The sequence below is a fragment of the Ranitomeya imitator genome, chromosome 5 (genome assembly GCF_032444005.1).
Source record: "Ranitomeya imitator isolate aRanImi1 chromosome 5, aRanImi1.pri, whole genome shotgun sequence".
In the NCBI taxonomy this organism is placed as follows: Eukaryota; Metazoa; Chordata; class Amphibia; order Anura; family Dendrobatidae; genus Ranitomeya; species Ranitomeya imitator.
In genome coordinates, this window is record NC_091286.1 from 9,920,471 (window position 1) to 9,945,578 (window position 25,108).

General features: G+C 52.7%; 1 protein-coding gene across 3 annotated transcripts in view; it reads right to left on the reverse strand.

Moving 5' to 3' along the window:
- MDGA1 (MAM domain containing glycosylphosphatidylinositol anchor 1) overlaps positions 1 to 21,129 on the reverse strand; it is a 404,144-nt gene extending 383,015 nt beyond the window's left edge. For 2 of the 3 annotated variants that reach the window (XM_069768296.1, XM_069768295.1), the window contains exon 1: positions 20,785 to 21,090. In XM_069768296.1, the coding sequence (XP_069624397.1) occupies positions 20,785 to 20,950 (166 nt within the window). In that variant the 5' untranslated portion in view covers positions 20,951 to 21,090. Of the gene's footprint in view, positions 1 to 20,784 lie in introns of all 3 variants that reach the window. The other variant, XM_069768297.1, reaches the window with a different exon arrangement.
- Positions 21,130 to 25,108: the final 3,979 nt, after the last annotated feature.

The following is a 25,108-nucleotide window of genomic DNA, read 5'->3' on the forward strand; positions in this document are numbered from 1 at the left end:
ACAGCGACCTGGGGATGAGGCATCAGGGGGATACAGCGACCTGGGGATGAGGCATCAGGGGGATACAGCGACCTGGGGATGAGGCATCGGGGGATACAGCGACCTGGGGATGAGGCATCGGGGGATACAGCGACCTGGGGATGAGGCATCAGGGGGATACAGCGACCTGGGGATGTGGCATCAGGGGGGATACAGCGACCTGGGGATGTGGCATCAGGGGGGATACAGCGACCTGGGGATGAGGCATCAGGGGGATACAGCGACCTGGGGATGTGGCATCAGGGGGGATACAGCGACCTGGGGATGTGGCATCGGGGGATACAGCAACCTGGAGATGTGGCATCGCGGCGGTTACAGCAACCTGGAGATGTGGCATCGGGGGGGATACAGCGACCTGGGGATGTGGCATTGGGGGATACAGCGACCTGGGGATGTGGCATCGGGGGGGATACGACATCGGGGTGATACAGTGACCTGAGGATGTGACATCGGGGGGATACAGTGACCTGAGGATGTGGCATCGGGGGGATACAGCAGCAGGATAATACGGCATAGGGGGGATACAGCGGTAGGATAATACGGCATCGGTGAGATACAGCGACCTGGAGATGTGGCATCGGGGAGATACAGCAGCAGGATAATACGGCATCGGGGGGTACAGCGACCTGGGGATGTGGCATTGGGGGATACAGCGACCTGGGGATGTGGCATCGGGGGGGGGGGGGGGATACAGCGACCTGGGGATGTGGCATCGCGGGGGTTACAGCAACCTGGAGATGTGGCATCGGGGGGGGATACAGCGACCTGGGGATGTGGCATTGGGGGATACAGAGACCTGGGGATGTGGCATCGGGGGGGATACGACATCGGGGGGGATACAGTGACCTGAGGATGTGACATCGGGGGGATACAGTGACCTGAGGATGTGGCATCGGGGGGATACTGCAGCAGGATAATACGGCATCGGGGGATACAGCGACCTGGGGATGTGGCATCGGGGGGATACAGCGACCTGGGGATGTGGCATCGCGGGGGTTACAGCAACCTGGAGATGTGGCATCGGGGGGGGGGGATACAGCGACCTGGGGATGTGGCATTGGGGGATACAGAGACCTGGGGATGTGGCATCGGGGGGGATACGACATCGGGGGGATACAGTGACCTGAGGATGTGACATCGGGGGGATACAGTGACCTGAGGATGTGAAATCGGGGGGATACAGTGACCTGAGGATGTGGCATCAGGGGGATACAGCAGCAGGATAATACGGCATCGGGGGATACAGCGACCTGGGGATGTGAAATCGGGGGGATACAGTGACCTGAGGATGTGGCATCAGGGGGATACAGCAGCAGGATAATACGGCATCAGGGGGATACAGCGGCCTGCGGATGTGCCATCCGGGGATACAGCGGCAGGATAATACGGCATTGGGGGATACAGCGACCTGGGGATGTGGCATCGGGGGGATACAGCGGCAGGATAATACGGCATAGGGGGGATACAGCGACCTGGGGATGTGGCATCGGGGGGATACAGCGGCAGGATAATACGGCATAAGGGGGGATACAGCGGCAGGATAATACGGCATCAGGGGGATACAGCGGCAGGATAATACGGCATAAGGGGGGATACAGCGGCAGGATAATACGGCATAAGGGGGGATACAGCAGCAGGATAATACGGCATTGGGGGATACAGCGGCAGGATAATACGGCATAAGGGGGGATACAGCGGCAGGATAATACGGCATCAGGGGGATACAGCAGCAGGATAATACGGCATAAGGGGGGATACAGCGGCAGGATAATACGGCATAAGGGGGGATACAGCGGCAGGATAATACGGCATAAGGGGGGATACAGCAGCAGGATAATACGGCATCAGGGGGATACAGCGGCAGGATAATACGGCATAAGGGGGGATACAGCGGCAGGATAATACGGCATAAGGGGGGATACAGCGGCAGGATAATACGGCATCAGGGGGGATACAGCGGCAGGATAATACGGCATAAGGGGGGATACAGCGGCAGGATAATACGGCATAAGGGGGGATACAGCGGCAGGATAATACGGCATCAGGGGGGATACAGCGGCAGGATAATACGGCATAAGGGGGGATACAGCGGCAGGATAATACGGCATCAGGGGGATACAGCGGCAGGATAATACGGCATCAGGGGGGATACAGCGGCAGGATAATACGGCATCAGGGGGGATACAGCGGCAGGATAATACGGCATCAGGGGGGATACAGCGGCAGGATAATACGGCATAAGGGGGGATACAGCGGCAGGATAATACGGCATCAGGGGGATACAGCGGCAGGATAATACGGCATCCGGGGATACAGCGGCATCGCTAACATCCCTTCGGCTCTGTCATCTGCTGAATACATTGACGTCTCCCGGGCTCTGAAGACAACGGACGGCTCCTTACATCTCCACTAATAAGCTCCAGGCGTCTTCGTAGACGAGGGATGTATGAAATATATATGGCGGCGGAGGCTTTGAAGTCGCCACCTACGAGCTCCGGAGGCCGCGCTGCCCGTTATTCACCTCCTCAATAATTGACCGGAGACGAAGGTTCAAGCAGATAATTGCAAAAGTAAGAGGCTCCGATCCAGCCCAATGTATAATGCACAGAGCGAGAAGACCCCGCTCTGCGACTACCGGACCCCAATGTTTATTCATCGCAGCCCTGTTAATGACACACACAGAATACAGACGTCATCCTGCTGATTAGAGCACAACTCCTCTGACCATGCGGGCGACATAGAAGAAAATGACTCACAAGACGGAGTCTTGTAAGATGTTCCGTAGATTATAAAGCTGAAGGCCGACGGTCCATCGTGTGCATCCTATAACCTAACATGTCGATATATAAGGGAAAATTCCTTCCTGACCCATACAGCGATCAGACGAGCTCCCTGGACCAACGTCCATCACAGAATCCAGCACCTATTACCTGTTATATTATATGAACCAAGAAAGACATCCAGGACACTCTTCAATTTTAGTAGTGAATCAACCATTACAACATCATGTGGCAGAAAGTTCAATAGTCTCACTGCTCTTACAGTAAAGAATCCACAGTCTCACTGCTCTTACAGTAAAGAATCCACAGTCTCACTGCTCTTACAGTAAAGAATCCACAGTCTCACTGCTCGTACAGTAAAGAATCCATAACCTCACTGCTCGTACAGTAAAGAATCCATAGTCTCACTGCTCTTACAGTAAAGAATCCACAGTCTCACTGCTCTTACAGTAAAGAATCCTTAGTCTCACTGCTCTTACAGTAAATAATCCACAGTCTCACTGCTCTTACAGTAAAGAATCCACAGTCTCACTGCTCTTACAGTAAATAATCCACAGTCTCACTGCTCTTACAGTAAAGAATCCATAGTCTCACTGCTCTTACAGTAAAGAATCCATAGTCTCACTGCTCTTACAGTAAAGAATCCATAGCCTCACTGCTCTTACCGTAAAGAATCCATAGCCTCACTGCTCATATAGTAAAGAATACATAGCCTCACTGCTCATACAGTAAAGAATCCACAGTCTCACTGCTCTTACAGTAAAGAATCCATAGCCTCACTGCTCTTACCGTAAAGAATCCATAGCCTCACTGCTCATATAGTAAAGAATCCATAGCCTCACTGCTCTTACCGTAAAGAATCCATAGCCTCACTGCTCATACAGTAAAGAATCCACAGTCTTACTCCTCTTACAGTAAAGAATCCAGTCTCACTACTCTTACCGTAAAGAATCCATAGTCTCACTGTTCTTACAGTAAAGAATCCATAGTCTCACTGCTCTTACAGTAAAGAATCCATAGTCTCACTGCTCATTTAGTAAAGAATCCAGTCTCACTGCTCTTACAGTAAAGAATCCACAGTCTCACTGCTCTTACAGTAAAGAATCCACAGTCTCACTGCTCTTACCGTAAAGAATCCATAACCTCACTGCTCGTACAGTAAAGAATCCATAGTCTCACTGCTCTTACAGTAAAGAATCCAGTCTCACTGCTATTACAGTAAAGAATCTATAGTCTCACTGCTCTTATCGTAAAGAATCCACAGTCTCACTGCTCTTACCGTAAAGAGTCCATAGTCTCACTGCTCTTACAGTAAAGAATCCACAGTCTCACTGCTCTTACAGTAAAGAATCCACAGTCTCACTGCTCTTACAGTAAAGAATCCATAGTCTCACTGCTCATATAGTAAAGAATCCAGTCTCACTACTCTTATAGTAAAGAATCCACAGTCTCACTCCTCTTACAGTAAAGAATCCAGTCTCACTGCTCTTACCATAAAGAATCCATAGTCTCACTGCTCTTACAGTAAAGAATCCATAGTCTCACTGCTCTTACCGTAAAGAATCCATGTATAGAACCGGTATGTGCTGCCGATATTGATGATATCTGTCAGGGAACAGCAGGGAGATCACGTAGCTATGACACAAATTAGTCAAGAGTACATAGCTGGGGAATCACACAGGTCTCCCGGCTGGCACCAATGGTCAAGAACAAACACTGCCTCCAATCATCAGGACACTTATGGAATCGACTGACGAGTGATGGACGAGGCACTGGTACGATCACTGCCGGCTCCACAATAACTGAAGAATTACTCGCTGCCACCACCAATCGTTTATACAGGCCGATTGGACACCCGTTACAGGTAGTATATGGCTTCAGGGGTGCGGTTTACAGAGCAAGAGGAACAGAGCTATTGCATTTTATATATTTAAACCAGAAAGGTAGGCAGTGTTTATAAAAATATACAAAGATGTTACAAAATGGACAAAATAAACCAGTATATACAATTACTGTATATGAAATAAAAAGAATAGACAAAAGAAAAGCACTAAACCTGTGTCATGGAAAAGTCGCAGATCACAGTGGAGGACAGCTCTACTTTTAAGGAAATGGTACTGAGCCCCATGGTGAATTGTCTTCCAGGACGTAGAAAGACAAAAACTCAAAATCTGCTTTTATTCGATAAAACCCACAACAACATACCTCAGTGAGAGCGGACTGGTCGTGGGATGGGGCTAGGTGAACCAAAAATTAAGAGATCTCCAGCTTTAAGGATATCTTCACCCCTGGAGGTCCCAGGCGGGAGATATTACTGTCATACTTTCTATTATGATTTTAGCTTTCCATAGATAGGAAACATGGCAACTATATTGTCATCCGTCAGATTTTCATTTGGGACTGATGTGACAACCGCCCAGTGATGTAAGTCAATGAGTTATGTTCATCACAACTGCCATAACTGCAGTACCCTTGGTAGTCACAAAAAACCCCAATATTCAGATCCTGAATCCGGCTCACACCAGTCTGTTTGCAGTTCTCTGACATACGGAGGAAAAGGCCATAAGGCATGTCCACAGGCCACAAATCCATCGCCTCCCACATTCTTCTGCAAGATGTTCAAGGACTGTATGTCTGCCATCCATCAGATAACACACTTTAATTACCTGTTTGCAGCAGGGGGTCCTGGCTGCACTGAGGTTATGTGGAGTGTATTAGTGTGAGCTTTTGTTCCCTTCAATTCTTGATGAAGCCATGATTCAATGTTCACTGAGAGCTATGAGGAGGCTCTATAGATTTTACAATTACATTAATGACCGTATTCTGTGTGATTGTCCTGTGTGTCCAGCATGTGCTGCCGAGAACATGATATTCTATGTGATTGTCCTGTGTGTCCAGTATGTGCTGCCAAGAACATGATATTGTATGTGAATGTCCTCTGTGTCTAGTATGTGCTGACCAGAATATGATATTCTATGTGATTGTCCTGTGTGTCCAGCATGTGCTGCCGAGAACATGATATTCTATGTGATTGTCCTGTGTCCAGCATGTGCTGCCGAGAACATGATATTCTATGTGATTGTCCTCTGTGTCTAGTGTGTTCTGCCCAGAATATGATATTCTATGTGATTGTCCTGTGTGTCCAGTATGTGCTGCCGAGAACATGATATTCTATGTGATTGTCCTGTGTGTCCAGTATGTGTTGCCGAGAACATGATAGTCTATGATTGTCCTGTGTGTTCAATATGTGCTGCCGAGAACATGATCATTCTATGTGATTATCCTGTGTGTCCAGTATGTGCTGCTGAGAACATAATATTCTATGTGACTGTCCTGTGTGTCCAGCATGTGCTGCCAAGAACATGATATTCTATGTGATTGTCCTGTGTGTCCAGTATGTGCTGCCAAGAACATGATACTCTATGTGATTATCCTGTGTGTCCAGTATGTGCTGCTGAGAACATAATATTCTATGTGACTGTCCTGTGTGTCCAGCATGTGCTGCCAAGAACATGATATTCTATGTGATTGTCCTGTGTGTCCAGTATGTGTTGCCGAGAACATGATAGTCTATGATTGTCCTGTGTGTTCAATATGTGCTGCCAAGAACATGATACTCTATGTGATTATCCTGTGTGTCCAGTATGTGCTGCCGAGAACATGATATTCTATTTGATTGTCCTGTGTCCAGTATGTGCTGCCGAGAACATAATATTCTATGTGACTGTCCTGTGCGTCCAGTATGTGCTGCTGAGAACATAATATTCTATGTGACTGTCCTGCATGATTAGCATGTGCTGCGGATAATGATGATGTTTTATGTGACTGTTCTGTGTGATCCGTACGAGCTGCTGAGAACAGAATACACTTTGTGCACAGAACTGCCTCACACGTAGCTAATTGGTAGTTGTTTAATGGCCGCTGTCATTACGGGTAAATGTGCTTTCCGGAGAGCTGAGTTTATCTGGTGTAGTGGGGATGAATATGACAGTTGAGCGAAGTTTGCATAAAACATAATTTTGTCAGTCCCAGGGAAGCTGAGCTCAGCAGAGCAGTGTCAGAAAAGTGACAAGTGTGTTCAGCGAGCCCTCAGTGTTTCCAGAGGTGAGATGGTGTAATAAAAGGCTGGCCAGTGAAATCATGGGTGGGCGAGTGTCTTCAGGGGTGGGTCAGATAATCAGGAAAGGTCTGTGCTGATCAGGGAGGGGCTAGTGTATTCAGTAGGCATCTGTATTCAAGGGACAGTCAGTACAGTCACCGGTGGGTCATTGTATTCAGGGGCGGGTCATTGCATTCAGGGGCGGGTCATTGCATTCAGGGGCGGGTCACTGCATTCAGGGGCGGGTCACTGCATTCAGGGGCGGGTCATTGCATTCAGGGGCGGGTCATTGCATTCAGGGGCGGGTCATTGCATTCAGGGGCGGGTCATTGTATTCAGGGGCGGGTCATTGCATTCAGGGGCGGGTCATTGTATTCAGGGGCGGGTCATTGCATTCAAGGGTGGGTCATTGTATTCAGGGGCGGGTCATTGGTCATTGTATTAAGGGGCGGGTCATTGTATTCAGGGGTGGGTCATTGTATTCAGGGGCGGGTCATTGCATTCAGGGGTGGGTCATTGTATTCAGGGGCGGGTCATTGTATTCAGGGGCAGGTCATTGCATTCAGGGGCGGGTCATTGTATTCAGGGGCGGGTCAAAGTATTCAGGGATGAGCCATTATAAGTGTATTCAGGGGCGGGTCATTGTATTCGGGGGCGGGTCATTGTATTCAGGGGCGGGTCATTGTATTCAGGGGCGGGTCATTGTATTCAGGGGCGGGTCATTGTATTCAGGGGCGGGTCATTGTATTCAGGGGCGGGTCAAAGTATTCAGGGATGAGCCATTATAAGTGTATTCAGGGGCGGGTCATTGTATTCGGGGGCGAGTCATTGTATTCAGGGGCGGGTCATTGCATTCAGGGGTGGGTCATTGTATTCAGGGGCGGGTCATTGGTCATTGTATTAAGGGGCGGGTCATTGTATTCAGGGGTGGGTCATTGTATTCAGGGGCGGGTCATTGCATTCAGGGGTGGGTCATTGTATTCAGGGGCGGGTCATTGTATTCAGGGGCAGGTCATTGCATTCAGGGGCGGGTCATTGTATTCAGGGGCGGGTCAAAGTATTCAGGGATGAGCCATTATAAGTGTATTCAGGGGCGGGTTATTGTATTCAGTGGTGGGTCATTGTATTCAGGGGCGGGTCACTGTATTCAGGGGCGGGTCAAAGTATTCAGGGATGAGCCATTATAAGTGTATTCAGGGGCGGGTCATTGTATTCAGTGGTGGGTCATTGTATACAGGGGCGGGTCATTGTATTCAGGGGCGGGTCAAAGTATTCAGGGATGAGCCATTATAAGTGTATTCAGTGGTGGGTCATTGTATTCAGGGGCAAGTTACTGTATTCAGGGGTGAGTCATTGTATCATTGTATTCAGGGGCGGGTGATTGTATTCAGGGGCGGGTCATTGTATTCAGTGGTGGGTCATTGTATTCAGGGGCAAGTCATTGTATTCAGGGGCAAGTTACTGTATTCAGGGATGGGCCATTGTAAGTGTATTCTGGGGCAGGCTATTGTATTCAGGGGTGGGTCATTGTATTCAGGGGCGGGTCATTGTATTCGGGGACAAGCCATTATAAGTGTATTCAGAGGCGGGCTACTGTATTCAGGGGTGGGTCATTGTATTAGGGGCAGGTTACTGTATTCAGGGACGGGCCATTATAAGTGTATTCAGGGACGAGTCATTGTATTCAGGGGCAGGTCAATGTAAGTGTATTCTGGGGCAGGCTACTGTATTCAGGGGTGGGTAAATGTATTTAGGGACAGATAAGTGTATTCAGGGGTGGGCTATTGTATTCAGGGGTGGGTTATTGTATTCAGGAGTGGGTACATGTATTCAGGGACAGGTCATTGTATTCAGGGATGGATAAGTGTATTCAGGGGTGGGCACAAGGGTTGGTCAGTCAGCGTATATAGTGGTAAGTCAGTGTATTGAAGGGCGGATAAGAGTATTCAGGGACAGGTCAGTGTTCAAGGACAGGTCAGTGTGTTCAAGGACAGGTCAGTATATTTAAAGACATGTCATTATTTTCAGGGGCGGGACAGTGTGTTCAAGGACGGGTCACTGTGTTCAGGGGAGGGACAGTGTGTTCAGGGGTGGATAAGTGCATTCAAGGGTTGGTCAGTATATTAAGGGACAGGTCAGTGTGTTCAGGGATGGGTCAGTTTGTTCAGTGGTCGGTCAGTGCATTCAGGGGAGTGTCAGTGAATTCAGGGGCAGATAAGTGTATTCCAGGGTTGGTCAGTATATTCAGGGATGGGTCAGTGTATTTAGGGGCGGGTCAGTGTATTGAAGAGTTGGTCAGTATATTCAGGGGCGGGTCAGTGAATTCAGGGGCATATAAGTGTATATAAGGGTTGGGCATTGTATTTTGGGGCTGGTCAGTGTATTCAGGGGTGGGTCAGTATATTCAGGGGTGGGTCAGTGTATTCAGGGGAAAGTCATTATATTTAGGGGCAGGTCAGTATATTAAGGGGTGGGTCAGTATATTCATGGGTGGGATAGTGTATTCAGGGGCAGATAAGTGTATATAAGGGTTGAGCATTGTATTTTGGGGTCGGTCAGTGTATTCAGGGGAAGGTAATTGTATTTAGGGGCACGTCAGTGTATTTAGGGGCCGGTCAGTGTATTCAGGGGCCGGTCATTGTATTTAGGGGCAGGTCAGTGTATTCAGGGGCCGGTCATTGTATTTAGGGGCAGGTCAGTGTATTTAGGGGCCGGTCAGTGTATTCAGGGGCCGGTCATTGTATTTAGGGGCAGGCCAGTGTATTTAGGGGCAGATAAGTGTATATAAGGGTTGGGCATTGTATTTAGGGGCCGGTCAGTGTATTTAGGGGCCGGTCATTGTATTTAGGTACCGGTCAGCGTATTTAGTGGCTGGTCAGTGTATTTAGGGGCACATAAGTGTATATAAGGGTTGGGCATTGTATTTAGGGGCCGGTCAGTGTATTTAGGGGCCGGTCAGTGTATTCAGTGGTAGGTCAGTGTATTCAGGGGCAGATAAGTGTATATAAGGGTTGGGCATTGTATTTAGGGGCCAGTCAGTGTATTTAGGGGCCGGTCATTGTATTTAGGGGCAGGTCAGTGTATTTAGGGGCCGGTCATTGTATTTAGGGGACGGTCATTGTATTAGGGGCAGGTGTGTATATTTAGGGGCCGGTCAGTGTAATTAGGGACCGGTCAGTGTATTTAGGGGCAGGTCAGTGTATTTAGGGGCCGGTCATTGTATTTAGGGGCAGGTCAGTGTATTTAGGGGCCGGTCATTGTTTTAGGGGCAGGTGTGTATATTTAGGGGCCGGTCAGTGTATTTAGGGGCCGGTCATTGCATTTAGGGGCTAGGCACACATGTGTTTCCGCATGGCTCTGGGGGACCGGTACAGAGGGACTGCACTGATATAAAGCACTCAGCTAACACCGGACCAGCACTGAATCACTTATTGTAGATCCCCTATAAGTCGTCACCTTTCTTAAGAGATTTAGAGTTTCAAAAAAGAAATAAAATGTGGACGAACTGAATGCCTCCCAGGACGCTTGTCAGGGTAACAGGAAGAGATTTATGGCACGACCCTGCAGGGTCACGGGGTAGTGTCATACAATGGCCGCTTACTGTCCCTGAGATCCCTGGTGGTCACAGGGTCCGGCAGACTTTCCCTCTCACTGCAGCTCATAACAAACCCCCATTGTCCTCCACCCCCAGCCTTCATTGCTTCGTCCTGTTTCCATTCGTCACTGGCTGCTTCGCTTTTTCCTGGGAACTTCTCTCTCACTGATTCAACCCCGGAGTCACCATAGTAAACACAGGAAGGACTGATACAGCAGTCCCATGTAAATCGCTGCCTTAGTTACAGCAGCGGAATAATAACCCTGTGAAATCTGCGCAGCTGGACTATATCCAATCTACCTTATCTACGTGGAAGGATTTTCTGACGCATTTCCTGTAGATATGAGGGAATTGATTTGGAGCCAGATAAGAACCCTGCGGGCCACCTCCTACCTGCTCGAATCCCTGGCGCCTCTCCTGGTTTGTGGGTTGGTGTGATGTCATCGTTGTGATGTCATCTTACGACTAATCAGAGATGGCGCCAGTGATGCCATCAGGTAGTAAGGGGTCCGCAGGACTCTCATAAGGAGGACAAAGAATACTGACTCGGCTGCTGTCTAGGGTCCTGAGAGTCGACTCGCTCTTTTCTAGTTTCCATGTTGCGTGGTAACGTGCTGTGCTTCTCTCCAGTAAAATGTCAGACACCTTAGGCTACGTTCACATTTGCGTTGCGTCGGGCGCAGGTTCGGCGACGCATAGCGACGCATGCGTCATGCGCCCCTATATTTTACATGGGGGCGCACGGACATGCGTTGTATTGCGTTTTGTGACGCATGCGTCTTTTTTGGCGCAAGCGTCAGGGCGCAGAGGACGCAGAGGACGCAGCAAGTTGCATTTTTTTTGCGTCCAAAATCATGCCAAAAAAGGACGCATGCGTCACAAAACAATGCGTTTTGCGTGCGATCTTGTTTGCGTTGTGCGTTGCGTCGCCGACGCAGCACCGCACAACGCAAATGTGAACGTAGCCTTAGGGAGCTTTCACCTTGCGATTTGTCACCCATTCGTTGGTCCCATCGGGGCTAGCGTCCAAAATCCCCTACAAAATGGGATTCAGGTGTAGCAGACTGCGTCTGGGTGTCCGCCTCCAGTAAGCGTATACACCCGAAAATGATGCACGTCAGAGGGCATGTTCACTCTTTTGGCACTATTATAGTTTATTGCCCTGTCATCGCACACATTTGGAGGGGAGTTCGGATGTAAGCCCCGATGGGACCAACAAATGGGCGACAAAACGCAATGGGAAGGCTCCATAAGGTTCTGTTTACACCTGCAGTTAAAGGAGTGATACATTGTAGCAAGGTACAAGATCTGTGATCAGTGCTCAGGATACAACTGTAACACTCAGCCCAGAGCCTGAGAGCGATCCCCATGGGTGCAGCCTGGTCTCATCCACTAACGCAGATCTTCAGCCCAGAAGAGTCTGTTTGCCGCTGCCGGATTCTGCTCTCACGCCACATAATATAACGTAGATCTCCGCACCCAGACCGACAAGCGAGTCAGCGCCATGTTATATGTGAGGCGTGCTACACCAGGGTGACGTCTCTCTAATGCCGACTGCCCGGGCTCAGAGGTTGACAGCACCGTCACTCACAAGCCTGGGGGGAGAATTCTACTGTAACATGTTCTCATTCACTGACAGCAAGCACATCCTAAAAATGGTGAAATGAAGGTCCATCAGAACTTTTCTTCTAGACTAAGAGTAAATCTAAACCTACAAGCCCCAGAAGCTCGCCCAGTTATAGGCGCTGTCTGATTTTCTTCTCTTGAGTGTAATTCGTCTTTCAGCCTGAAGATGTCGCTGTTGTTGATCAGCGGATTGTGTGCAGTGCTGATCCGTCGGTGATCTGATCCCCTCCATCACATCCATCCAGGTCCTCCTCCTGTCACCTCTAATAAGCAGCAGCTCAGACCTGCGCTCACGGATGACAGAGTCGCAGCTCTCGCCGCCGAGAGAATGACGTTCCCGTAACCCACAGGAAGGGTCTGTCTGGTCTGTGGCTCTCAGGGGGCTTCATGTGGCCGTTTTTGAAGCCAAAATGTGGAGTGGGATAAAGAATGGTCATCTAATGGCCGCCATCTAATTCTACATTTCTGGCTGGCAGCAGTTTACCCCCTGGAAAAGTTACCTGTTTTCCAGAGATGCTTAGAGCAGGAACATGAAGTCATCCAGGGGACATTGTAAAAGGGGCAGTCTCTGATGAGACACCCCTTTAAAGGGAACTTGTCACCCCGAAAATCGCGGGTGAGGTAATCCCACCGGCATCAGGGGCTTATCTGCAGCATTCTGGAATGCATTCTGTAATGCTGTAGATAAGCCCCCGATGTTACCTGAAAAAGGAGAAAAAGAGGTTATATTATACTCACCCAGGGGTGGTCCCGCTGCTGGTCAGGTCAGATGGGCGTCTCCGGTCCGCTCCGGCGCCTCCTGTCTTCTTTCCATGACGTCCTCTTCTGATCTTCAGCCACGGCTCCGGCGCAGGCGTACTTTGCTCTGCCCTCTTGAGGGCAGAGGATAGTACTGCAGTGCGCAGGCGCCGGAAAGGTCAGAGGCTCGACGCCTGCGCACTGCAGTACTTTGTCTGCCCTCAACAGGGCAGAGCAAAGTACGCCTGCGCCGGAGCCGTGGCTGAAGATCAGAAGAGGACGTCATGGAAAGAAGATGGGAGGCGCCGGAGCGGACCGGAGACGCCCATCCGACCGGACCAGCAGCGGGACCACCCATGGGTGAGTATAATATAACGTCTTTTTCTCCTTTTTCAGGTAACATCGGGGGCTTATCTACAGCATTACAGAATGCATTACAGAATGCTGTACATAAGCCCCTGATGGCGGTGGGATTACCTCACCCGCGATTTTCGGGGTGACAGGTTCCCTTTAAGGCTGGTTTCACACATGCGATTTTTTACTCGTCACTCTTTACATTGTTGGTTTTGGCAAGGTGACGAGATGTTAGAAGTAAGTGGCTAGGGCGCTAATAAATACACAAGGAGCGCTGCAGGAGTAGCACAGGCCTGTGTACCGCACTCATTTATGGAACCAAAATTCTGTCCTTTTAGTCTGAATGAAGACATCCGAGGTTCACAGACCGGACATGGACCACAATGCCCAGACTGACCACGGGTCCCCACACATGAAACTAACAGCCTCACACGTGCACACTGTGGATGAGAAGCCCCCGCACATTGTGAGTGATCCCCCTCCATGGAAGAGAAGCCCTATACATAGAGGGGTCACTCACAATGTGTGGAGAATAGGGGGCATGAGTGTGGAGAATAAAGGGCGGGAGTGTGGACAATAAGGGGCAGGAGTGTGGAGAATAAGGGGCAGGAGTGTGGAGAATAAGGGGCAGGAGTGTGGAGAATAAGGGGCAGGAGTGTGGAGAATAGGGGGCAGGAGTCTGGAGAATAAGGGGCAGGAGTGTGGAGAATAGGGGGCAGGAGTCTGGAGAATAAGGGGCAGGAGTGTGGAGAATAAGGGGCAGGAGTGTGGAGAATAAGGGGCAGGAGTGTGGAGAATAGGGGGCAGGAGTCTGGAGAATAAGGGGCAGGAGTGTGGAGAATAAGGGGCAGGAGTGTGGAGAATATGGGGCAGGAGTGTGGAGAATAAGGGGCAGGAGTGTGGAGAATAGGGGGCAGGAGTTTGGAGAATAAGGGGCAGGAGTGTGGGGAATAAGAGGCAGAAGTGTGGAGAATAAGGGGCAGGAGTGTGGGGAATAAGGGGCAGGAGTGTGGGGAATAAGGGGCAGGAGTGTGGAGAATAAGGGGCAGGAGTGTGGAGAATAAGGGGCGGGAGTGTGGAGAATATGGGGCGGGAGTGTGGAGAATAAGGGGCAGGAGTATGGAGAATAAGGGGCAGGAGTGTGGGGAATAAGGGGCAGGAGTGTGGAGAATAAGGGGCAGGAGTGTGGAGAATATGGGGCAGGAGTGTGGAGAATATGGGGCAGGAGTGTGGAGAATAAGGGGCAGGAGTGTGGAGAATAAAGAGCAGGAGTGTGGATAATAGGGGGCAGGAGTGTGGAGAATAAGGGGCAGGAGTGTGGATAATAAGGGGCAGGAGTGTGGAGAATAAGGGGCAGGAGTCTGGAGAATAAAGGGCAGGAGTCTGGAGAATAAGGGGCAGGAGTGTGGAGAATAAGAGGCAGGAGTGTGGAGAATAAGGTGCAGGAGTGTAGAGAATAAGGGGCAGGAGTCTGGAGAATAAGGGGCAGGAGTGTGGAGAATAAGGGGCAGGAGTGTGGAGAATAAGGGGCAGGAGTCTGGAGAATAAAGAGCAGGAGTGTGGAGAATAAGGGGCAGGAGTGTGGAGAATAAGGGGCAGGAGTGTGGAGAATAAGGGGCAGGAGTCTGGAGAATAAGGGGCAGGAGTCTGGAGAATAAGGGGCAGGAGTGTGGAGAATAAGGGTCAGGAGTGTGGAGAATAAGGGGCAGGAGTGTGGAGAATAAGGGGCAGGAATGTGGAGAATAAGGGGCAGGAGTCTGGAGAATAAGAGGCAGGAGTGTGGAGGATAAGGGGCAGGAGTGTGGAGAATAAGGGTCAGGAGTGTGGAGAATAAGGGTCAGGAGTGTGGAGGATAAGGGGCAGGAGTGTGGAGAATAAGGGGCAGGAGTGTGGAGAATAAGAGGCAGGAGTCTGGAGAATAAGGGGCAGGAGTGTGGAGAATAAGGGTCAGGAGTGTGGATAATAGGGGGCAGGAGTGTGGAGAATAATGGGCAGGAGTGTGAAGAATAAGGGGCAGGAGTCTGGAGAATAAGAGGCAGGAGTGTGGAGGATAAGGGGCAGGAGTGTGGAGAATAGGGGACAGGAGTGTGGAGAATAAGGGGCAGGAGTGTGGAGAATAAGGGGCAGGAGTGTGGAGAATAAGGGGCAGGAGTCTGGAGAATAAGAGGCAGGAGTGTGGAGAATAAGGGTCAGGAGTGTGGAGAATAGGGGGCAGGAGTCTGGAGAATAAGAGGCAGGAGTCTGGAGAATAAGGGGCAGGAATGTGGAGAATAGGGGGCAGGAGTGTGGAGAATAAGGGACAGGAGTGTGGAGAATAAGGGGCAGGAGTGTGGAGAAGAAGGGACAGGAGTCTGGAGAATAAGGGGCAAGAGTGTGGAGAATAAAGGGCAGGAGTCTGGAGAATAAGAGGCGGGAGCGTGGAGAATAAGAGGCGGAAGTGTGGAGAATAAGGGGCAGGAGTGTGGAGAATAAGGGGCAGGAGTGTGGAGAATAAGGGGCAGGAGTGTGGAGAATAAGGGTCAGGAGTGTGGAGAATAAGGGGCAGGAGTGTGGAGAATAAGGGGCAGGAGTGTGGAGAATAGGGGGCAGGAGTGTGGAGAATAATGGGCAGGAGTGTGGAGAATAAGGGGCAGGAGTGTGGAGAATAGGGGGCAGGAGTGTGGAGAATAAGGGACAGGAGTGTGGAGAATAAGGGGCAGGAATGTGGAGAATAAGGGACAGGAGTCTGGAGAATAAGGGGCAAGAGTGTGGAGAATAAAGGGCAGGAGTGTGGGGAATAAGAGGCAGGAGTGTGGAGAATAAGGGGCAGGAGTGTGGAGAATAAGGGGCAGGAGTGTGGGGAATAAGAGGCAGGAGTGTGGAGAATAAGGGGCAGGAGTGTGGAGAATAAGGGGCAGGAGTGTGGAGAATAAGGGGCAGGAGTGTGGGGAATAAGAGGCAGGAGCGTGGAGAATAAGAGGCAGGAGTGTGGAGAATAAGGGGCAGGAGTGTGGAGAATAAGGGGCAGGAGTGTGGAGAATAAGGGGCAGGAGTGTTGAGAATAAGGGGCAGGAGTGTGCGGAATAAGAGGCAGGAGCGTGGAGAATAAGAGGCAGGAGTGTGGAGAATAAGGGGCAGGAGTGTGGAGAATAAGGGGCAGGAGTGTGGAGAATAAGGGGCAGGAGTGTGGAGCATAAGGGGCAGGAGTGTGGAGAATAAGGGGCAGGAGTGTGGAGAATAAGGGTCAGGAGTGTGGAGAATAAAGGGCAGGAGTGTGGAGAATAAGTGTCAGGAGTGTGGAGAATAAGGGGCAGGAGTGTGGAGAATAAGGGGCAGGAGTGTGGAGAATAAGGGGCAGGAGTGTGGAGCATAAGGGGCAGGAGTGTGGAGAATAAGGGTCAGGAGTGTGGAGAATAAGGGGCAGGAGTGTGGAGAATAAGGGGCAGGAGTGTGGAGAATAAGGGGCAGGAGTGTGGAGCATAAGGGGCAGGAGTGTGGAGAATAAGGGTCAGGAGTGTGGAGAATAAGGGGCAGGAGTGTGGAGAATAAGGGGCAGGAGTGTGGAGAATAAGTGTCAGGAGTGTGGAGAATAAGGGGCAGGAGTGTGGAGAATAAGGAGCAGTAGTCTGGAGAATAAGGGGCAGGAGTCTGGAGAATAATGGGCAGGAGTGTGGAGAATAAGGGGCAGGAGTGTGGAGAATAAGAGGCAGGAGTGTGGAGAATAATGGGCAGGAGTGTGGAGAATAAGGGGCAGGAGTGTGGAGAATAAGGGGCAGGAGTGTGGAGAATAAGGGGCAGGAGTGTGGAGCATAAGGGGCAGGAGTGTGGAGCATAAGGGGTAGAAATCTGGAGAATATTTATTTACAGAAACTTCATGTATTTGTCAATAAAAGTGTAACAACTTTTGGAATGTTTAGAATTATTCATCTGTAACCATAGAAACATCCGACTAAAAGAAAGAAAAACACTTAAACTGCAACATGTGAAAATCAAAAAGTGCGTCCGTCTCAGGACTTTTGGCCACAGCTGTATACAGCCCTGGACTCTATAGAGCAGTATATAACATAGTGTGCGGTAGAATATATCACAGCATTACTATTACACTGGTGACTACAGATCAGTGGGGTATAATTATCCTGACAATGATAGTTTATTACAGCACGGCAGCGCTCCTCCTGCCTTATCACCATGTACACAGGTATATAGTCCGGGGTATGTAGGATATTGAATGTAGCAGTAAAGTATCGGGCACAGAACACAATATGTCGTCGCTCTGCCGGCTGCAGACGGTTGTGAATCCTCAGATAATAACTTATTACAGTCCAGTCCTCGGCTCCCTCTCCGTAATCGCCGGCTGTCCTGTAAGGACACATATCGCACAGGAGACAGTACTGCGGTATATACGGTAACAAGGGAGCAGCACATGGCAGTATTATCATATTGGCGATATATATATTATATGTATATTACACCACATCTGCTCCAGCGTCTCCTGCCCTGAACGTCTGTAGAAGGTGCAGATATAACGATACAGGGTATCACTTCCATACTGTATAATCGCTAGCGTCTGATTATCATCTGTAGATTATAGCTCTAGCTTCACCTGCTGCAGAATAAAGGCAGAAAATGTTATTAAACTTGTATCATATCATTCACACAGTGGACGTCGTGCTCCTGGTTATTATACTGTAGATGATAGTTTATTACACCCCAGCATCCCTACACCTCATCTGCTGTCACCCTCGGCCCTGTGCAGTCAGTCCTGGAATATAATCGTGTAGGGGTGACGGGCGCGCTATCGCAGCACTTATATACCAGAGACGATCATACAGTCATTATTATCGCTTATTACAGTCCAGCTCCACTCTGCCGTCACATATTATATATATATATATATATATACATATATATATATATATATACATATACCGCGCTCCGTGGCAGACAGCAGTATACACGTAAGTGATGGCTCAGTATTAATACTGCAGCATGGTGCAGATGTATTATACTGGAGATTATCATTTGTTACAGTCTAATAATGTATATCATAAATGACAGAACGGTGACCAAAAGACAGAATATTAAACTGGAGATTACAGCAAAGTGCAGGATTATAATACACTACATAGAGCGCTGACCTGCACCGCTGCTGTATCCTCTCATCATACACATCGGCCTATTACAGGACGGCAGCCCGGGATAATGAACACAGCATAATGACCAGTGCAGGACAGATAACAGCACCGTATACTGCAGACTACAGCTCATTTATTACACCTCCTGCACTGACCATCTGTAATGATGCACAGCCCAGTGTGGTATACAAACCAATGCAGCACACAGCCCAGTGCTGTATACAGACCAGTGTGGTGTACAGACCAGTGCGGTATATAGAGCAGCGCAATATATAGAACAGTGCGGTATACAGCCCAGGGCGTATACAAACCAGCGCGATATACAAACCAATGCATTATACAGAGCACTGCAGTACACAGCCCAGCGCCATATATAGACCATCGCGGTATACAGACCAGCGCGATATACAGACCAGCGCGATATACAGACCAGCGCGATATACAAACCAGTACAGTATGTAGAACAGTACAGCACACGGACCATTATATTATATACACTAGTACAGCATATAGACCAGTACAGCACACGGACCATTATATTATATACTTTAGTATATTATACAGACCAGTCACAGAGCTGTGGTAAGGGGGGCACAGAGCTGTGGTAAGGGGGGCACAGAGCTGTGGTAAGGGGGGGCACAGAGCTGTGGTAAGGGGGGCACAGAGCTGTGGTAAGGGGGGGCACAGAGCTGTGGTGTAGACCCGCACATACACTTCCAGACAGGAGAGCGAGAGGCACAGCTCTTGTGGTACAAGGGGCATCGACACTCCCAGACAGGAGAGCAGGGGTATGGTATGGAGGGCACAGAGCTTTGTTGGGAGGGAACAAAACTGTGATACAAGGGGCACAGGGCTGTGGGGCGAGGGGCACAGACACTTTCGGACAGCAGATCAGAGGGCACAGCTCTTGTGGTATGGTGGGCACCAACACTTCTAGACAGGAGAGCAGGGGGCACAGTTACAGATATATCTGGGGGTCTCCTAGGGGCAGAGAACAAACGTCCACCCAAAGGGTGAGAGGAGAGAATCCCTGTACATGAGGCTCCACTTTCCCCGGCTGCTACTCTTCCTTCTCCCCAGATGCTCTCCTGTCCCCTCTACTCCTCTCCCTGGTTGCTCCTCTCTCCTATCCCCAGCTGCTCCCTTTCCTCACTCACCGGCTGCTCTTCTCCTCTCCCTGCCTGTTCCTCTCTCTTCATGCCTCTCCCTGGCTGCTATTTTCCCCGGCTGCTCCACTCTCCTCTCCCCAGCTGCTCCTCTCCCCGGCTGCTCCTCTCCTTCTCTTCCCAGCTGTTCCTATCTCCACTAACCTCTCCCCGACTGCTCCTCTCCCCTCTCCCCAGCTGCTACTCTCCCCGTTTGCTCCTCTCTCCTCTCCCCGGCTGCTCCTCTCCTCCTCTTCCCAGCTGTTCCCATCTCCTCTAACCTTGGCTGCTCCTTTCCTCCGCTTCCCGGCTGCTCCTCTCTCCTCTACCCTCACCCCAGCTGCTCCTCTCTCCTCACCCTGGCTGTTCCTCTCCACCTCTCCCCGGCTGTTCCTCTTCTCTCCCCGGCTGTTCCTCTCCTCCTCTCCCTGGCTGCTCCTCTTTCCTCTCCCGGCTGTTCCTCTCTCCTCACCCTGGCTGTTCCTCTCCTCCTCTCCCCGGCTGTTCCTCTCCTCTCCCCGGCTGCTCCTCTGCCTGGCTGCTCCTCTCTTCCTCTCCCCGGCTGTTCCTCGCTCCTCTCTCCTCTCCTCTGGCTGTTCCTCTCTCCTCTTCCCGGCTGTTCCTCTCTCCTCTTCCCGGCTGTTCCTCTCTCCTCTCCTGGCTGCTCCTCTCCCGGCTATTCCTCTCCCCGGTTGTTCCTCTCTCCTCTCCCCGGTTGTTCCTCTGTCCTCTCTCCGGTTGTTCCTCTCCTCCTCTCTCCGGTTGTTCCTCTCCTCCTCTCCCCGGTTGTTCCTCTGTCCTCTCTCCGGTTGTTCCTCTCCTCCTCTCTCCGGTTGTTCCTCTCCTCCTCTCACCGGCTGCTCCTCTCCCTTCTCCCCGGTTGTTCCTCTCTCCTCTCTCCGGTTGCTCCTCTCCTCCTCTCCCCGGCTGCTCCTCTCCCTTCTCCCCGGTTGTTCCTCTGTCCTCTCCCCGGTTGTTCCTCTCCTCCTCTCCCCGGCTGCTCCTCTCCCTTCTCCCCGGTTGTTCCTCTCCTCCTCTCCCCGGCTGCTCCTCTCCCTTCTCCCCGGTTGTTCCTCTCCTCCTCTCCCCGGTTGCTCCTCTCCCTTCTCCCCGGTTGTTCCTCTCCTCTCACCGGCTATTCCTCTCCCCGGTTGTTCCTCTCCTCCTCTCCCCGGTTGTTCCTCTCCTCCTCTCCCCGGTTGTTCCTCTCCTCCTCTCCCCGGCTGCTCCTCTCCCTTCTCCCCGGTTGTTCATCTCCCTTCTCCCCTCTCCCCGCCTCCCGGTCGCCGCTTACCGTACGCGCCTTGTCCCCTGCTGGATCCGGGGAGCAGAGACAGGAAGAGAAGCCACAATATCTCCATCCTCGGCGACCCCCGGGCTCCGCGCAGCCCCCGCAGCATCCAGCAGCCCTGGCCGGGCTCAGAGAACGGATCCCAGGCTCCTCCGAGTCTCCGCCGCATCCATCAACTCCACCGAAGTGCTGCCCAGAGCCCCGACCCCGGCAGCCCCTCCTGCGGTCCTCACACCGGATCCCTGCAGATCTGCGCCAAGTAATCCACTGCCCGGAGCCGCGACCCCGCAGCGCAGACCCCGCAACAAGTGTCCGCCGCTCCCCGCAGCCGCTCAGGCATCCAGGACCGGGGGGCGCCGCAGGCAGCCGGCATCAACCTGCGGCCCCGGAGACGGAGGGGTTAACCAGGCAGCCCCCGGACGTGCCGCCCTGGAGGGGTTAATCCCGAGCAGCCGCAGGTTCACACATCGCGGTATCCAGAGCGTCACTTGGGAGTGAAGGAGTTAATCCCGTGCTGGAGAAGAAGTTCTGCGGCTGCTCAGCCTCCTCCGCTGCCGCCGCTCAGCCTCCTCCTCTGCCGCCGCTCAGCCTCCTCCTCTGCCGCTGCTCGGCCTCCTCCGCTGCCTCCTCTGCCGCCTCCTCTGCGCTCTCCGCTCCCCTCCAGTTTATATGAAGAGGCTCAGGACCAATTACACGATGCGATCTGCAGAGGAGCAGCCCCCCAAATCCAGGGCCTCCCCCAGGACCAATTAGAGGATCCAGCCCGGGCGGGGCTCCGCTGTCTCCTCCTCTGTGTCCCCCCAAATCTCCGCGCGGAGAGGGGTCCGCACAGAACAGGGGTCGGCCTCACCCCGCATTATGCCGGCTCCTGGTGGGGGCAGATACCTGAGGGGCAGACAGGTGGGGGGCAGATACCTGGGGAGCAGACAGGTGGGGGGCAGATACCTGGGGGCAGACAGGTGGGGGGCAGATACCTGGGGAGCAGACAGGTGGGGGGCAGCTACCTGGGGAGAAGACAGGTAGGGGGGCAGCTACCTGGGGGGCAGACAGATAGGGGCAGATACCTGGGGGGCAGACAGGTGGGGGGGCAGATACCTGGGGGGCAGACAGGTGGGGGGCAGATACCTGGGAAGCAGACAGGTGGGGGTCAGATACCTGGGGAGCAGACAGGTGGGGGGCAGATAACTGGGGGCAGACAGGTGGGGGGCAGATACCTGGGAAGCAGACAGGTGGGGGGGCAGACAGGTGGGGGGGTAGATACCTGGGGAGCAGACAGGTGGGGGGCAGATACCTGGGAAACAGACAGGTGGGGGGCAGATACCTGGGGACAGACAGGTGGGGGGCAGATACCTGGGGGGCAGACAGGTGGGGGGGCAGCTACCTGGGGGGGCAGATACCTGGGGGGCAGACAGGTGGGGGGCAGATACCTGGGGGGCAGACAGGTGGGGGGCAGATACCTTGGGGGCAGACAGGTAGGGGGGCAGCTACCTGGGGGGCAGACAGATAGGGGCAGATACCTGGGGGGCAGACAGGTGGGGGGGCAGATACCTGGGGGGTAGACAGGTGGGGGGCAGATACCTAGGGAGCAGACAGGTGGGGGGCAGATAACTGGGGGCAGACAGGTGGGGGGCAGATACCTGGGAAGCAGACAGGTGGGGGGGCAGATACCTGGGGGGCAGACAGGTGGGGGGGTAGATACCTGGGGAGCAGACAGGTGGGGGGCAGATACCTGGGAAGCAGACAGGTGGGGGGCAGATACCTGGGGAGCAGACAGGTGGGGGGCAGATACCTGGGGGGCAGACAGGTGGGGGGGCAGCTACCTGGGGGGCAGACAGGTGGGGGGGGCAGCTACCTGGGGGGCAGACAGGTAGGGGCAGATACCTGGGGGGCAGACAGGTGGGGGGCAGATACCTGGGAAGCAGACAGGTGGGGGGGCAGACAGGTGGGGGGTAGATACCTGGGGAGCAGACAGGTGGGGTGCAGATACCTGGGAAGCAGACAGGTGGGGGGCAGATACCTGGGGAGCAGACAGGTGGGGGGCAGATACCTGGGGGCAGACAGGTGGGGGGCAGATACCTGGGGAGCAGACAGGTGGGGGGCAGATACCTGGGGGGCAGACAGGTGGGGGGGCAGATACCTGGGGGGCAGACAGGTGGGGGGGGCAGATACCTGGGGAGCAGACAGGTGGGGGGCAGATACCTGGGGGGCAGACAGGTGGGGGGGCAGATACCTGGGGGGCAGACAGGTGGGGGGGCAGATACCTGGGGAGCAGAGAGGTGGGGGGCAGATACCTGGGGGCAGACAGGTGGGGGGCAGATACCTGGGGAGCAGACAGGTGGGGGGCAGATACCTGGGGGGCAGACAGGTGGGGGGGCAGACAGGTTGAGGGGGGCAGATACCTGGGGGGCAGACAGGTGGGGGGGCAGATACCTGGGGGGCAGACAGGTGGGGGGGGGGCAGATACCTGGGGAGCAGACAGGTGGGGGGCAGATACCTGGGGGGCAGACAGGTGGGGGGGCAGATACCTGGGGGGCAGACAGGTGGGGGGGCAGATACCTGGGGAGCAGAGAGGTGGGGGGCAGATACCTGGGGGCAGACAGGTGGGGGGCAGATACCTGGGGAGCAGACAGGTGGGGGGCAGATACCTGGGGGGCAGACAGGTGGGGGGGCAGACAGGTTGAGGGGGGCAGATACCTGGGGGGCAGACAGGTGGGGGGGCAGACAGGTTGGGGGGGCAGATACCTGGGGGGCAGACAGGTGGGGGGCAGACAAGTGGAGGGGCAGATACCTGGGGGGCAGACAGGTGGGGGGCAGGCAGGTTGAGGGGGGCAGATACCTGGGGGGCAGACAGGTGGGGGGGCAGATACCTGGGGGGCAGACAGGTGGGGGGCAGACAAGTGGAGGGGCAGATACCTGGGGGGCAGACAGGTGGGGGGCAGGCAGGTGGAGCCGGCAGGGAACAAGGTCAGCTTCCAGTATCACAGGGACTTGTTGCATCAGGTGACTTGTAGCAGCGCCACCATAATAACGTGTGCGGGACCCTCTTGTGAAGGGACAGACCCCAGAGCGCACAGCGGAACAGGAGCTGAGAGAACCAGGGACAGCACCCTGCGCTACCAGCGACCGCCGCCAGGGGCGCTGCTCCGTCACAGAATGGTCTGAAGGAAGCTTTCCCTTCTTTTCTTTTCTTTTCTTTCTTTCTTTCTTTCTTTCTTTCTTTCTTTCTTTCTTTCTTTCTTTCTTTCTTTCTTTCTTTCTTTCTTTCTTTCTTTCTTTTTCTCTCTCTCTCTCTCCCTGGAATTCAACAATTTCACAAGGTATAAACCCCTCCATTCCGGCTCGTCACTCCCACAGCGCAGCCGCCTAATCCTGCCAGCTTCCATTATTGCCATTACACCTCTGGAGGAAGCTTTCCCTGGGCCCCGGGGACCAGCAGCGGCTGTACAGGGTCCTGTCTGCCCACAGCCCCTCCAGGTGAGCGCGGCCATCGCTTACACCTGTCCCTTCTCTCTTTTTTTCTGTCTCTTATTCTTTCACACTCTCTTTGCTTTCTCTTTCTTTCTTTTCTTTCTTTTTCTAGAAACTCAGGGTACAGGATAATGACACTGACACTGGGGGTACAGAATAATGACACTGACACTGGGGGTACAGGATAATGACACTGACACTGGGGGTACAGGATAATGACACTGACACTGGGGGTACAGGATAATGACACTGACACTGGGGGTACAGGATAATGACACTGACACTCGGGGTACAGGATAATGACACTGACACTCGGGGTACAGGATAATGACACTGACACTGGGGGTACAGGATAATGACACTGACATTCGGGGTACAGGATAATGACGCTGACACTCGGGGTACAGGATAATGACACTGACACTCGGGGTACAGGATAATGACACTGACACTGGGGGTACAGGATAATGGCACTGACACTCGGGGTACAGGATAATGACACTGACACTCGGGGTACAGGATAATGACACTGACACTGGGGGTACAGGATAATGACGCTGACACTGGGGGTACAGGATAATGACACTGACACTCGGGGTACAGGATAATGACGCTGACACTCGGGGTACAGGATAATGACACTGACACTGGGGGTACAGGATAATGACGCTGACACTCGGGGTACAGGATAATGACACTGACACTGGGGGTACAGGATAATGACACTGACACTGGGGGTACAGGATAATGACGCTGACACTGGGGGTACAGGATAATGACGCTGACACTCGGGGTACAGGATAATGACACTGACACTGGGGGTACAGGATAATGACACTGACACTCGGGGTACAGGATA